This window comes from Oncorhynchus keta, chromosome 17 (genome assembly GCF_023373465.1).
Source record: "Oncorhynchus keta strain PuntledgeMale-10-30-2019 chromosome 17, Oket_V2, whole genome shotgun sequence".
Taxonomy (NCBI): domain Eukaryota; kingdom Metazoa; phylum Chordata; class Actinopteri; order Salmoniformes; family Salmonidae; genus Oncorhynchus; species Oncorhynchus keta.
In genome coordinates, this window is record NC_068437.1 from 58,614,373 (window position 1) to 58,630,293 (window position 15,921).

At 42.4% G+C, this 15,921-nt stretch overlaps 1 protein-coding gene across 2 annotated transcripts in view; it reads right to left on the reverse strand.

Moving 5' to 3' along the window:
• LOC118375579 (plakophilin-3-like) overlaps positions 1-7,294 on the reverse strand; it is a 30,980-nt gene extending 23,686 nt beyond the window's left edge. Inside the window, exons 1-2 of one of the 2 annotated variants that reach the window (XM_052466794.1) lie at positions 7,131-7,294; positions 4,757-4,940 (exon numbers count right to left, since the gene is read on the reverse strand). In XM_052466794.1, coding sequence (XP_052322754.1) covers positions 4,757-4,940; positions 7,131-7,139 — 193 coding nt within the window. In that variant the 5' untranslated portion in view covers positions 7,140-7,294. Of the gene's footprint in view, positions 1-4,756; positions 5,221-7,130 lie in introns of those variants that run through there. The other variant, XM_052466793.1, reaches the window with a different exon arrangement.
• Between the last annotated feature and the right edge of the window lie 8,627 nt (positions 7,295-15,921).

The following is a 15,921-nucleotide window of genomic DNA, read 5'->3' on the forward strand; positions in this document are numbered from 1 at the left end:
CTGACAACACCACAACACCCCATGGCTGAGGCCCTGCTGACAACACCACAACACCCCATGGCTCCAGGCCCTGCTGACAACACCACAACACCCCATGGTCCAGACCCTGCTGACAACACCACAACACCCCATGGCCAGGCCCTGCTGACAACACCACAACACCCCATGGTCTGAGGCCCTGCTGACAACACCACAACACCCATGGCTGAGGCCCTGCCCTGCTGACAACACCACAACACCCCATGGTCCAGACCCTGCTGACAACACCACAACACCCCATGGTCCAGGCCCTGCTGACAACACCACAACACCCCATGGTCCAGGCCCTGCTGACAACACCACAACACCCCATGGTCCAGGCCCTGCTGACAACACCACAACACCCCATGGTCCAGGCCCTGCTGACAACACCACAACACCCCATGGCCAGGCCCTGCTGACAACACCACAACACCCCATGGTCCAGGCCCTGCTGACAACACCACAACACCACATGGCTGAGGCCCTGCTGACAACACCACAACACCCCATGGCTGAGGCCCTGCTGACAACACCACAACACCCCATGGTCCAGACCCTGCTGACAACACCACAACACCCCATGGTCCAGACCCTGCTGACAACACCACAACACCCCATGGTCCAGGCCCTGCTGACAACACCACAACACCCCATGGTCTGAGGCCCTGCTGACAACACCACAACACCCCATGGCCGAGGCCCTGCTGACAACACCACAACACCCCATGGTCCAGGCTCTGCTGACAACACCACAACACCCCATGGCCCAGGCCCTGCTGACAACACCACAACACCACATGGCCCAGACCCTGCTGACAACACCACAACACCCCATGGTCCAGGCCCTGCCCTGCTGACAACACCACAACACCCCATGGCTGAGGCCCTGCTGACAACACCACAACACCCCATGGTCCAGGCCCTGCCCTGCTGACAACACCACGATGGCTGAGACAAAACCCACTCAGTTTGCACAGCGTTGTCCCAGACAGAAGAAGTCATGTTGACTGTCGCTCTCTTCCTCCGGTGTGTCTCTGTCTGCCCCGGGATATAACGGACCAGTTTCACTGTGTGAGTAGAGAGGTATGATGCACCAAGCTGGTCATACCCTAAATTACAGCATGGTAATAGTCAGAGAACAGTTGCCTGGATATTTCCCAAGGACCCCATGGGGGGGGCCCTGCTATGCAACATATCCTGTTTCTGCTCCCATGTCATTCTGCAGACGACACAGGTACCGGACACTAAACATTAGTCATGTCTTCAGCACGGTCGACTAGACGACACAGGTACCGGACACTAAACATTAGTCATGTCTTCAGCACGGTCGACTAGACGACACAGGTACCGGACACTAAACATTAGTCATGTCTTCAGCACGGTCGACTCAGCTAATACAGTCATGTGAACAAGTCAACCGATAGGAAGTGTCAGAATAGAGAAACATAGTTACACCCAGCATGCTATGTGTTGACAGACAGACAGACAGACAGACAGACAGACAGACAGACAGACAGACAGACAGACAGACAGACAGACAGACAGACAGACAGACAGACAGACAGACAGACAGACAGACAGACAGACAGACAGACAGACAGATTGATATGTCATTACCCTGATAAGACTAGGTATCCAAGTATCACACAAACCTGTTCTCGCTACCTCTCATTAACTACGTATCCATTAAACCCTCTCCTCTCTAAAGCTGATTAAGACTCAGACAGACCTGGGCCCTGCTGACAACACTGAACAAGTCTGACTGAACTGTCTAACTGAACCAAGTCTGACTGAACCACCCCTGACTGAGGCCAAGTCTGACAACACCACAACACCCCATGGTCTGAACCAAGCCGGTATGGAAAGTCAAACACAGATACTCTGAGGTACAATAGGCTTTTCAGTATATTTATCTTAAGCCATCCCCAGTGTTTTGATTTTGTCAACAGACTCAAATACATTGACTAGAATATAACGAGGAAACGGGTTCAGAACATTAGTGATCAGAGAAACAAAATAATTTAAATATATGCATATTCATCTCTGTTTCAGCACCAATTGGTAGATAATTAAAAAAAATCTGATATTGTAGATTATTTAGGGATAGGAAAGTATTTATGAACCATTAAAAACAGGTTTGGACAGCCTTGTACACAACTAAATATATTGGTGAATAAATAAATATTCATCCTGAAAGTTGCCATAGTCAAGTTCAATAGACGACCAATAGGACATGAAGACCCTGTCATTTTCAGCACAATCGACTAGGAGACACAGTTACCGGACACTGACAACGGTTCAGTCATGGTGAACTGCACACCAGGACCGGACACTAAACATTAGTCATGAGTTCCCATCGGTGATTCTAATAGGCTACAGGTCCCCGTGATTCAAACATTAGTCATGTCTTGACCCACTAATGCTGGCATTAGTCTCTCAGGAACACTGTGGACACCAAACATTAGTCATGGCTCCAGATATGTAACTAGCGATACAAGTTAAATGGACATGCCATTTAAATGCTGCATTACGGACACCGCATTAGTCATAAACTTCACACGGTGTGACACAGGTCTGACACTAAACATTAGTCCTGTCTTCAGCATTTAGTTAGTATGGTCAGTACGTGAGTTGACACTAAACAGTCTATGTTTGTTTTCTAGGTTTGGGTATTTCTATGTTTGGCCTAAACATGGTTCTCAATCAGAGGCAGGTGTCATTAGTTGTCTCTGATTGAGAATCAAGTCTGACACAGGTAGACCTAAACATTAGTCATGTTTCACACGGTGTTTCAGCTGATACAGTCTGTGAACAAGTCACCAGATAGGAAGTTTTCAGTTTTCACATTTCTTGTTTTTTTGTAGTCAGTTGTTCATGTGTGACAGACAGACAGACAGAAAAATAACAGACATGGACAACAGACCACAGACAGACAGACAGTCAGACTGACAGACAGACAGACAGACTTGGAAGAAGACAGAGGAAATGTCATTACACCGTGGGATAAGACTAGGTATCCAATATGCTTCAAAGTTTTCATGCCATATGACTTCTTTCACATTTATCTCCTCTAAATCTAAAACAGTCAGACAGATATTTACAATCCTCTTACCAAATGGATGACAAATTAACCTTTCTATCACAGTGGATGAAAAGTCTGAGTGTTAGTCTTACAACAACAAGTCTGAGGGAGGGGAGAAGTCAGGTGGAACGATTTTAAGTCTGGCATCAAAGATTCCAACTGAACTCTTTTAAAAAGCATGACTGAAAAAGTCTGTAATTCAAATAACTAAATTCAATCTGAGTGAGCTAATTTCTGATTTATACCAAGTTTGACTGAGGTACCAAGTCTGGACTTCAAATCTATGAACCAAGTCCCACTTAACATAACTGAACCAAGTCTGACTAGTTGGGCCCAAGCTTGCTGTACAAATTAAAACCTATTCAGTCAAACACAAATAGGCTCTCAATAGGCTTTTAGGAAGCCCAATAGCCATCATCAGTGTTTTCCTTAGTCAACAACTCAAAGCTCTTGAGTTGGGAAAATCTTGTGCAATACATTAGTGATGTCTTGATTCAAGATTTAAATATATGCATATTCTCCTGTTTCAATATTTTAGTTAAACAGAAAACTCAGACATATGGCAGATTATCCACAAGGTCTAGGAAAGTATTTATGAACCAGTTTAAAAACAGGTTTGTACAGCCTTCTGCAACTAAATATATTGTGAGATAAATAAATGTCTCATCCTACACTGCCATCAGTCAAGTTCAACTGCGACCAATAGTTCTATGACGACCCTGTATTTTTACAAATGCTGTGAAGCCCACTGGCAAGGTTCAGTTGGTGAACTGGCACACCCCGGGTTTAAACTGCTACGTTGGGGTCTGAGTTCCCATCGTTGTCTAATAGGCTACATGTGAGGTGATTGGCAACGTTCGCTTTTTGACCCTTAATGCTGGCAATTTTGTCAGGAACACTTTGGGTTCTTATGTTGCATCTGTCTGATATGCTATGTCTTGACATGCCATTTAAATGTTGCATTATGTTGCTATGTCTATGGTGCCATTGGGAAATTGTAATTGTTTTTAATAACCTGCCCCATCATGACTTCTTTCCAGGGATCTAAAACAGTTGTAATTTATATTTACAATCCTCTTATCCAAATGGATGACTCATTAACCTTTCTATCACAGTGGATAGAAAATGGTGTTATTTGCAAAAAAAATACACAAAAAAAACGAAATGAAGTAGATGATTTTTCCCACTCAGAACTGGTAGGTTCGCAAGACCTTATTCATGGTTTCCTCCCTCGAGGTGATGTAATTATTAGGGAATTAAATCAAGGACAGAATATGGTTTATCTATATGTAGACACACCTCCTACACAATCCTAGACACACACCTGCGCCACACCTTCATCTCCACTACAAACGAATAGTTAGCTGGTGAATAGCATGCTATATTTCATGCATACATTCCATGGCACGAATAAAGTATTAGAAAAAAAGTACATAAAACGTGAAATAACGTTCCATTTATGCGCGTTTAACGGGTCTGGATCTGAACCCTATTGGCATATGGTAGAGATACACTAAATATACTAGATACACTCTATATACACTTCGGCTAAACACATTTCATTGTCAAGTCAATAGTTTGCCTATGTATCAAATCAGTAGCCTGCTGTACATTTGAGTGTCACGTCACCATAGGCGACGAGTTCGGTCCTACCTGAGGAGGTATAGTGTGAGGCTGAGCCGTTCTGTCTCGGAAGTGTGGAAGATTTCTCTGCGAGCCGCATAGCAACCTGCTGCTGGACCCGTTTTCCCCGGGTCATCTCATCCGACAGGATGGCCCCATTCCCTCCGAGCTGGATCTCGGACGGGACCGCGTAAGTGCTGACGGCGGTTTTGGGCTGCAAAGCGGACAAAAATACATGGTCTTGAGCCACGATACTCATTTCGAAAATCGGTTGTGACTGTTGGATGTACAATCTAGTTGCCAGTCCCAGGAAAATTGAATATAAAAGTTACAAGTATTCTAACCGAGAGCTCTGTGTGTTTGTCTATTTCTCGTTTTAACTAATTCTGTTCGGGAAAATAAAATAATAAATTTTTGAATCAGTTTAATCGATATTGGTTGTTGAGTTTCTCACTCAGGTAGGTGTGAGATACTTTTCGAAAGACTGCTTTCTCGGAAATGAACGGTATTTGCTTGAAATAACAATGGGGTGGAGTCTGAGAGAGAGAGAGAACAGGCTACCTGACAGGGAAATCATCTCTCTCACTCTACCGTAGGTCATGTGTATTTCGTAAGGTGGACGGTCCAATAGAATTAATGACAGAATATAACATAATGATAATGACATAGATATAAATAATATAAAAAATAATATTACTAATATTAACGTTGATACTGCTATTAACAATAACAAGAATAGATCGCATTATTAATGATCACAACAACAACAACAATAATAATAATAATAGGTTATTCATGTGTAAAAACACTTCTTTTGTTCTCTCCAATTCCATAAACTTTTTTAATAAACAAATATTTTCTGACAAAGATCAAAAGCCCCTTTAAATAAAGTTTGATTTGATTAGAGCCAATCACACAACAAGGTGTGGTGCAGTATGAATACAGCTCTGACTGACACAAGGTGTGGTGAGACTGGCGTGTGTATCTCTGATCAGTGTATCTCCATGCTGTAGTTGTGTTGGTAGCACCTTTAACACATTACCAGCTGACACATTGGTTTTATCACTACTCACAATTCATTGTTAGGTACAATATCGTCTCATCTCAAATGTGTTCCAGAGGATCATCATTCACGAAGGATAAGAGGTGGTCAAGGTCCCTATCCCTAAAAATCAGATTCATTGCCGTTTGTCTATAGCAGTGGTTCCCTACTCCAGTCCTCCACGACCCCAACACAGGTTCCCTACTCCAGACCTCCAGGACCCCCAACAGTGGTTCCCTACTCCAGTCCTCCAGGACCCCCAACACAGGTTCCCTACTCCAGTCCTCCAGGACCCCCAACAGTGGTTCCCTACTCCAGTCCTCCAGGACCCCCAACACAGGTTCCCTACTCCAGTCCTCCAGGACCCCCAACAGTGGTTCCCTACTCCAGTCCTCCAGGACCCCCAACAGTGGTTCCCTACTCCAGTCCTCCAGGACCCCAACACAGGTTCCCTACTCCAGTCCTCCAGGACCCCCAACAGTGGTTCCCTACTCCAGTCCTCCAGGACCCCCAACAGTGGTTCCCTACTCCAGTCCTCCAGGACCCCCAACACAGGTTCCCTACTCCAGTCCTCCAGGACCCCCAACAGTGGTTCCCTACTCCCTCCAGGACCCCCAACAGTGGTTCCCTCCAGTCCTCCAGGACCCCCCAGTCCTCCAGGACCCCCAACAGTGGTTCCCTCCAGTCCTCCAGGACCCCCCAGTCCTCCAGGACCCCAACACAGGTTCCCTACTCCAGTCCTCCAGGACCCCCAACAGTGGTTCCCCTCCAGTCCTCCAGGACCCCCCAGTTCCCCTCCAGTCCTCCAGTACCCCCAACACAGGTTCCCTACTCCAGACCTCCAGTACCCCCAACAGTGGTTCCCTACTCCAGTCCTCCAGGACCCCAACACAGGTTCCCTACTCCAGTCCTCCAGGACCCCCAACAGTGGTTCCCTACTCCAGACCTCCAGGACCCCAACAGCCTAACTCCGGTCCTCCAGGACCCCCAGCAGGGGTTAGGCTGTAGGGAACCACTGCTGTAGAGCAGGTCTAGGGAGCAGGATGTAACCTAGTTTAACAGACCTCTCTCCCAAATTCCCTGACCTAACAACTCTACACTTACCCTTTGTATCCCTAATAACGAACTTAATCTCGCCATGGTTGCCATCGGTTACCTACTACAGTAGCGTCCAATCGTTGTGTGTTAATTAGCAGTAATAACACTAGGAATACGAACAGCCTGACGATGCTTCTGACATTCTTATTAGAAGTTCAAATATTGTATCTGTAAATTAATTCAGAGTTAAAAACCTAATTATCAAACAGTTGTTCCCCCTAAATAGCAGCTAATAGCCAATAGCAGTCAAATCCCCATACTCACCATTACCATTACGTCTCAGTGGAGTGATCAGGACAGGTACGTCTCAGGTAAGGTTCTCTGTAGTGTAGTGATGTAGTGTGATCTGATGGAATGAAACTGTAGAAACGTGTTGATATATTTATAGAGGACTTCTCGTAGTCACCGCCCTCACAACTAGCTTGGCTTTGGTTTGGATGAAAGAGTTCACTGCTCAGTAGCCTGTCTCAACTGTATGTACCAGAGGGACACCATTGTGTGGAGAGAGAGAGAGAGAGAGAGAGAGAGAGAGAGAGAGAGAGAGAGAGAGAGAGAGAGAGAGAGAGAGAGAGAGAGAGAGAGAGAGAGAGAGAGAGAGACAGAGAGAGAGAGAGAGAGAGAGAGAGAGAGAGACAGAGAGAGACAGAGAGAGAGAGGAGAGAGAGAGAGAGAGAGAGAGAGAGAGAGAGAGAGAGAGAGAGAGAGAGAGAGAGAGAGAGAGAGAGAGAGAGAGAGAGAGAGAGAGAGAGAGAGAGAGAGAGAAAGTGAGAGAGAGAGAGAGTGAGAGAGAGAGAAAGAAAGTGAGAGAGAGAGAGAGAGTGAGAGAGAGAGAAAGTGAGAGAGAGAGAGAGAGAGAAAGTGAGAGAGAGAGAGAGAGAGAAAGTGTGTGAGAGAAAAAGTGAGAGAGAGAGAGAGAAAGTGTGTGTGTGTGTGTGTGTGTGTGTGTGTGTGTGTGTGTGTGTGTGTGTGTGTGTGTGTGTGTGTGTGTGTGTGTGTTTGTAGGTCTCTCTGTTTGTGTGAGATAAAGAGAGAGATTACTCAAAGAAGAGGGAGGGTAATGTCATTGAGACAGAAAGACTGGTTAGTAGATCTGATATCACACATCATGTTTTATCTTATGTTCTACACTCCACATATGAGAACCCTTTTAAATGAGCCTTTTTGGTTCCAGGTAGAACACTTTTTGGTTCCAGGTAGAACACTTTTTGGTTCCAGGTAGAACACCTTTTGGTTCCAGGTAGAACACTTTTTGGTTCCAGGTAGAACACTTTTTGGTTCCAGGTAGAACACCTTTTGGTTCCAGGTAGAACACTTTTTGGTTCCAGGTAGAACACGTTTTGGTTCCAGGTAGAACACCTTTTGGTTCCAGGTAGAACACTTTTTGGTTCCAGGTAGAACACTTTTGGTTTCCATGTAAAACAGAGTGTTCTTCCAGGAACCGCCAAAAAAAGGTTATCCTATGGGGACAGCCGAAGAACCCTTTTTTTTAATTGAGTGTATACCATATCCTCACACTACCACACAATAGACTGAAAGCGTAGACAGTTTACTACCACACCATCTTACTCGTACAACCTATGGCTGACGCAGGCCTCAGAACAGGGTGTGTTGACTCATACAAACTATGGCTGACTCAGGCCTCAGAACAGGGTGTGTCGTGGGCAAGGACAGGGAGTGAGATCACTGCTCCTGTGCAGGTGTGTTGCAGGTGTGAGTGCTCAGTCTGGTGTCGGTACGTAAGGGCAGAGGGTGGGAGAGGAAACAGGAGGGTGAGGGAGGTAGGGCAGAGAAGGGCATGGGACTGGAAATTAAATGAATGAATGACATTTTTTTGTTGTGTGTGTGTGTGTGTCAAACCTCCAACTGGCAACCTATCCCTTATGAGATTAATTGACACATAAACAAATGTAACGGATGTGAAACGGCTAGCTTAGTTAGCGGTGTGCGCTAAGTAGCGTTTCAATCGGTTACGTCACTTGCTCTGAGACCTTGAAGTAGTAGTTCCCCTTGCTCTGCAAGGGCCGTGGCTTTTGTGGAGTGATGGGTAACGATGCTTCGTGGGTGACTGTTGTCGTTGTGTGCAGAAGGTCCCTGGTTCGCCCCCGGGTGTGGGCGAGGGGACGGACGTAAAGTTGTACTGTTACACAAACATTACAATAACTCACTGTGGTAATTAAATTGTAATTGTTCTCTGTATTGAGCATAAAGAGTGGAAAAAAGTCTGTATACACACACTGTATTTACACACAACACACACACACACACACACACACACACACACACACACACACACACACACACACACACACACACACACACACACACACACGTAAATAACATTTATAGAAAAATAAATACAGAAGAAAAAATAAAACAAAAGAATAAAAAGTCACTTGAACCCAGTCTGGCACAGAGAGAGGATTCATATGGTAGACAAGCCTATACACACTCTACATACACCATCTATATACACACTCTACAGTATATACACTCTACATACACCATCTATATACACCATCTATATACACACTCTACATACACCATCTATATACACCATCTATATACACACTCTACATACACCATCTATATACACCATCTATATACACACTCTACATACACCATCTATATACACCATCTATATACACCATCTACATACACCATCTATATACACCATCTATATACACCATCTATATACACCCTCTACATACACCATCTATATACACCATCTATATACACCATCTATATACACCATCTACATACACACTCTATATACACACTCTATATACACCATCTATATACACACTATACATACACCATCTATATACACCATCTACATACACCATCTATATACACCATCTATTTACACCATCTATATACACCATCTACATACACACTCTATATACACACTCTATATACACCATCTATATACACACTCTACATACACCATCTATATACACCATCTATATACACCATCTATATACACCATCTATTTACACCATCTATATACACCATCTATATACACCATCTATATACACCATCTATATACACCATCTATATACACCATCTATTTACACCATCTATATACACCATCTATATACACCATCTATATACACACTCTACATACACCATCTATTTACACCATCTATATACACCATCTATATACACCATCTATATACACACTCTACATACACCATCTATATACACCACCTATATACACCATCTATATACACCATCTATTTACACTATCTATATACACCATCTATATACACTATCTATATACACTATCTATATACACTATCTATATACACTATCTAGGGCTCGGGGCAACCAAGCGGAAATGGAGGAAAACTCGCCTCCCTGCGGACCTGGCATCCTTTCACTCCCTCCTCTCTACATTTTCCTCCTCTGTCTCTGCTGCTAAAGCCACTTTCTACCACTCTAAATTCCAAGCATCTGCCTCTAACCCTAGGAAGCTCTTTGCCACCTTCTCCTCCCTCCTGAATCCTCCTCCCCCTCCCCCCACTCCTCCCTCTCTGGAGATGACCGTCAACCATTTTGAAAAGAATCGACATCCGACCATCGTTTGCTAAGTCAAACGACACTGCTGGTTCTGCTACACTGCCCTACCCTGTGCTCTGACCTCTTTCTCCCCTCTCTCTCCAGATGAAATCTTGCGTCTTGTACAACAACCTCTACCCTATCCCCCATCTCTTCTCCAGACCATTTCTAGACCTTCTCCCTTACCTATCGCTCATCAACTCATCCCTGACCGCTGGCTATCCCTCCCATCTTCAAGAGAGCGAGAGTTGCACCCCTTCTGAAAAAACCTACACCATCCCTATGTTACAACTACAGACCAGTATCCCTTCTTTCTTTTCTCTCCAAAACTCTTGAACACCATCCTGGCCAGCTCTACCGCTATCTCTCAGAATGACCTTCTTGATCCAAATCAGTCAGGTTTCAAGACTAGTCATTCAACTGAGACCATCTTCTCTGCATCACGGAGGCGCTCCCACTCTAAATAACCATCTCCTCTGCTCTCATCCTTCTAGACCTATCGGCTGCCTTCGATACTGTGAACCATCAGATCCTCCTCTCCACCCTCTAGTTGGGCATCACCATCTATATACACCATTCGTCCTACCTGACAGGTCGCTCCTACCAGGTGGCGTGGCACCATCTGTCTCCTCACCACCGCTCTCACCACTGGTGTCCCCCAGTACTCTGTTCTAGGCCCTCACTATTCTCGCTATACACCAAGTCATGGCTCTGTCATAACCTCACATGGTCTCTCCTATCATTGCCATGCAGACGACACACAATTAATCTTCTCCTTTCCCCCTTCTGATGACCAGGTGGCTAATCGCATCTCTGCATGTCTGGCAGACATATCAGTGTGGATGACGGATCACCACCTCAAGCTGAACCTCGGCAAGACGGAGCTGCTCTTCCTCCCGGGGAAGGACTGCCCGTTCCATGAAATGGAGGTTGACAACTCCATTGTGTCCTCCTCCCAGAGCGCTAAGAACCTTGGCGTGATCCTGGACAACACCCTGTCATTCTCTCTAACATTTTCCTCCTAGGTTCATGCTCTACAACATCCGCAAAGCCACTTTCTCACACACAGGTCTAAATTCCAGGCACTTGTCATCTGCCTGGATTACTAACCGCTGTTAGCTGGGCTCCCTGCCTGTGCCATTAAACCCCTACAACTCTCCGCAGCCCGTCTGGTGTTCAACCTTCCCAAGTTCTCCCACGTCACCCCGCTCCTCCGCCTCTCCACTGGCTTCCAGTTGACTCGCATCCGCTACAAGACCATGGTGAAACGGAGCTGTGAGGGGAACGGCACCCAGTACCTCCAGGCTCTGATCAGGCCCTACACCCAAACAAGGGCACTGCGTTCTCCACCTCTGGCCCTACCCTCCCTACCACTGAAGTACAGTTCCCCTCTCAGCCCAGATCAAAACTGTTCGCTGCTCTGGCCCCCAATGGTGGAACAAACTCCCTCACGACGCCAGGACACAAGTCAATCACCACCTTCCGGAGACACCTGAAACCCCACCTCTTTCCAGACCAGGATAGGATAAGTAATCCTTCTCACCCCCTAAAAGATTTAGATGCACTATTGTAAAGTGGCTGTTCCACTGGATGTCATAAGGTGAATGCACCAATTTGTCCCGCTCTGGAAGAGCGAGCTAAATGACTTAAATGTAAATGTAATCTATATACACCATCTATACACACCATCTATATCCCTACACCATCTATATGTCACACACTCTACATACACCATCTATATACACCATCTATATATACTAATATATGCCATTTAGCAAAACTTTTATTGACTTACAGTCATGTGTGCATACATTCTACGTATGGGCCAGAATCTACCCACTACCCTGGCATTAGAATGCGCCATTCTCTACCAAAGCTCAGAAGGACCAGGTTTCAACACCATCTACATCACCATCTATATACACCATCTCTATGCACTATCTATATATACACTCTATATACACCATCTTTATACACCATCTATATACACTCTATATACACTGCTCTCATCCATCTACATACACCATCCACATACACCTCTATATACACACTCAATGAACCATCTATATACACACTCAATATACACACTCTATATACACCATCTATATACACACTCAATATACACACTCTATATACACCATCTATATACACCATCTATATACACTATCTATGACACCATCTATATACACCATCTATATACACACTCTATATACACCATCTATATACACACTCAATATACACACTCTATATACACCATCTATATACACCATCTATATACACTATCTATATACACCATCTATATACCCATCTATATACACTATCTATATACACCATCTAGTCACCATCTATATTGGCTCTGTCATAACCTCTATATACATGGTCTATATCCCATCTATATACACCATCTATATACACCATCTATATATACACTCTATATACACCATCTATTACCCATCTATATGACCAGGTGGCACTATCTATATACACCATCTGCATGTCTGGCAGATCTATATCACCATCTATATACACACTCTATATACACCATCTATATACACTATCTATATACACCATCTATATACACACTCTATATACACCATCTATATACACCATCTACACTTCTACACCTGCATTGCTTGCTGTTTTGGGTTTTAGGCTGGGTTTCTGTACAGCACTTTGAGATATCCTGATGTACGAAGGGCTATATAAATACATTTGATTTGATTTTGAAATTTGATTTGATCTACATACACCATCTATATACACACTCATATACACAACATACACCATCTATATACACCATCTATATACACTATCTATATACACCATCTATATACACTATCTATATACACCATCTATATACACCATCTATATCACACCATCTATATACACACTCAATATCCAGGCACTTGTCACACTCAATATACACACTCTATATACACCATCTATATACACCATCTATATACACTATCCATATACACCATCTATATACACCATCTATATACACCATCTATATACACCATGTATATACACTATCTATATACACCATCTATATACACACTCAATATACACACTCTATATACACCATCTATATACACACTCAATATACACTATCTATATACACTATCTATATACACACTCAATATACACTATCTATATACACCATCTATATACACTATCAATATACACTATCTATACACCATCTATATACACCATCTATATACACCATCTAAGACCATGGTCAATATGCACTATCTATATAAACCATCTATATACACCATCTATATACACCATCTATATACAGGCTCTATATACACACCTACACTATCCAAACAAGGGCACTCAATATACACTATCCACCATCTATATACACCATCTATATACTCCCTACCACTATATAAACCATCTACATACACCATCTATAGCACCAGTCAAACACCTGCATTGCTTGCTGTTTTGGGTTTTAGGCTGGGTTTCTGTACAGTACTTTGAGATATCAGCTGATGTACGAAGGCTATATAAATACATTTGATTTGATTTTGAAATTTGATTTGATCTACATACACCATCTATATACACACTCAATATACACACTCTATATACACCATCTACATACACCATCTAGGATACACCATCTATATAAACCATCTACTACACCATCTATATACACCATCTATATAAAGATTTAGATGCACATATTATAAAGTGGCTGTTCCATCTATATACACCATCTATATAAACCATCTAATACACCATCTACATACACCATCTATAACACCATCTGCTAAATGACTTAAATGTAAATGTACCATCTATATACACCATCTATACACACCATCTATATACACTCATCTATATACACCATCTATATACACATCTATATACACCATCTATACACTACAATATACACTATCTATATAAACCATCTACATACACCATCTATATATACCATCTATATACCACTTATATACCATCTACATACACCATCCACATACACACTCTTTATACACACTCTATATACACTCTCTATATACACTATCTACATACACCATCCACATACACACTCTATATACACTCTCTATATACACTGGCATTACACTATCTATATACACATCTCTACACCATCTACATACACCAAGGACCACTCTATATACACCATCTACATACACCATCTATATACACCATCTATATACACTATCTATATATACACTCTATATACACCATCTTTATACACCATCTATATACACACTCTATATACACACTCTATATACACCATCTACATACACCATCCACATACACACTCTATATACACACTCAATATACACCATCTATATACACACTCAATATACACACTCTATATACACCATCTATATACACACTCAATATATACACTCTATATACACCATCTATATACACCATCTATATACACTATCTATATACACCATCTATATACACCATCTATATACACACTCTATATACACCATCTATATACACACTCAATATACACACTCTATATACAAAATCTATATACACCATCTATATACACTATCTATATACACCATCTATATACACCATCTATATACACTATCTATATACACCATCTATATACACCATCTATATACACACTCTATATACACCATCTATATACACCATCTATATACACCATCTATATACACCATCTATATACACCATCTATATATACACTCTATATACACCATCTATATACACCATCTATATACACCATCTATATACACTATCTATATACACCATCTATATACACTATCTATATACACCATCTATATACACCATCTATATACACACTCTATATACACCATCTATATACACTATCTATATACACCATCTATATACACACTCTATATACACCATCTATATACACCATCTACACTTCTACACCTGCATTGCTTGCTGTTTTGGGTTTTAGGCTGGGTTTCTGTACAGCACTTTGAGATATCAGCTGATGTACGAAGGGCTATATAAATACATTTGATTTGATTTTGAAATTTGATTTGATCTACATACACCATCTATATACACACTCAATATACACACTCTATATACACCATCTATATACACCATCTATATACACTATCTATATACACCATCTATATACACTATCTATATACACCATCTATATACACCATCTATATACACCATCTATATACACCATCTATATACACACTCAATATACACACTCTATATACACACTCAATATACACACTCTATATACACCATCTATATACACCATCTATATACACCATCTATATACACCATCTATATACACCATCTATATACACCATCTATATACACACTCTATATACACACTCAATATACACACTCTATATACACCATCTATATACACCATCTATATACACTATCTATATACACCATCTATATACACTATCTATATACACCATCTATATACACTATCAATATACACTATCTATATACACCATCTATATACACCATCTATATACACCAT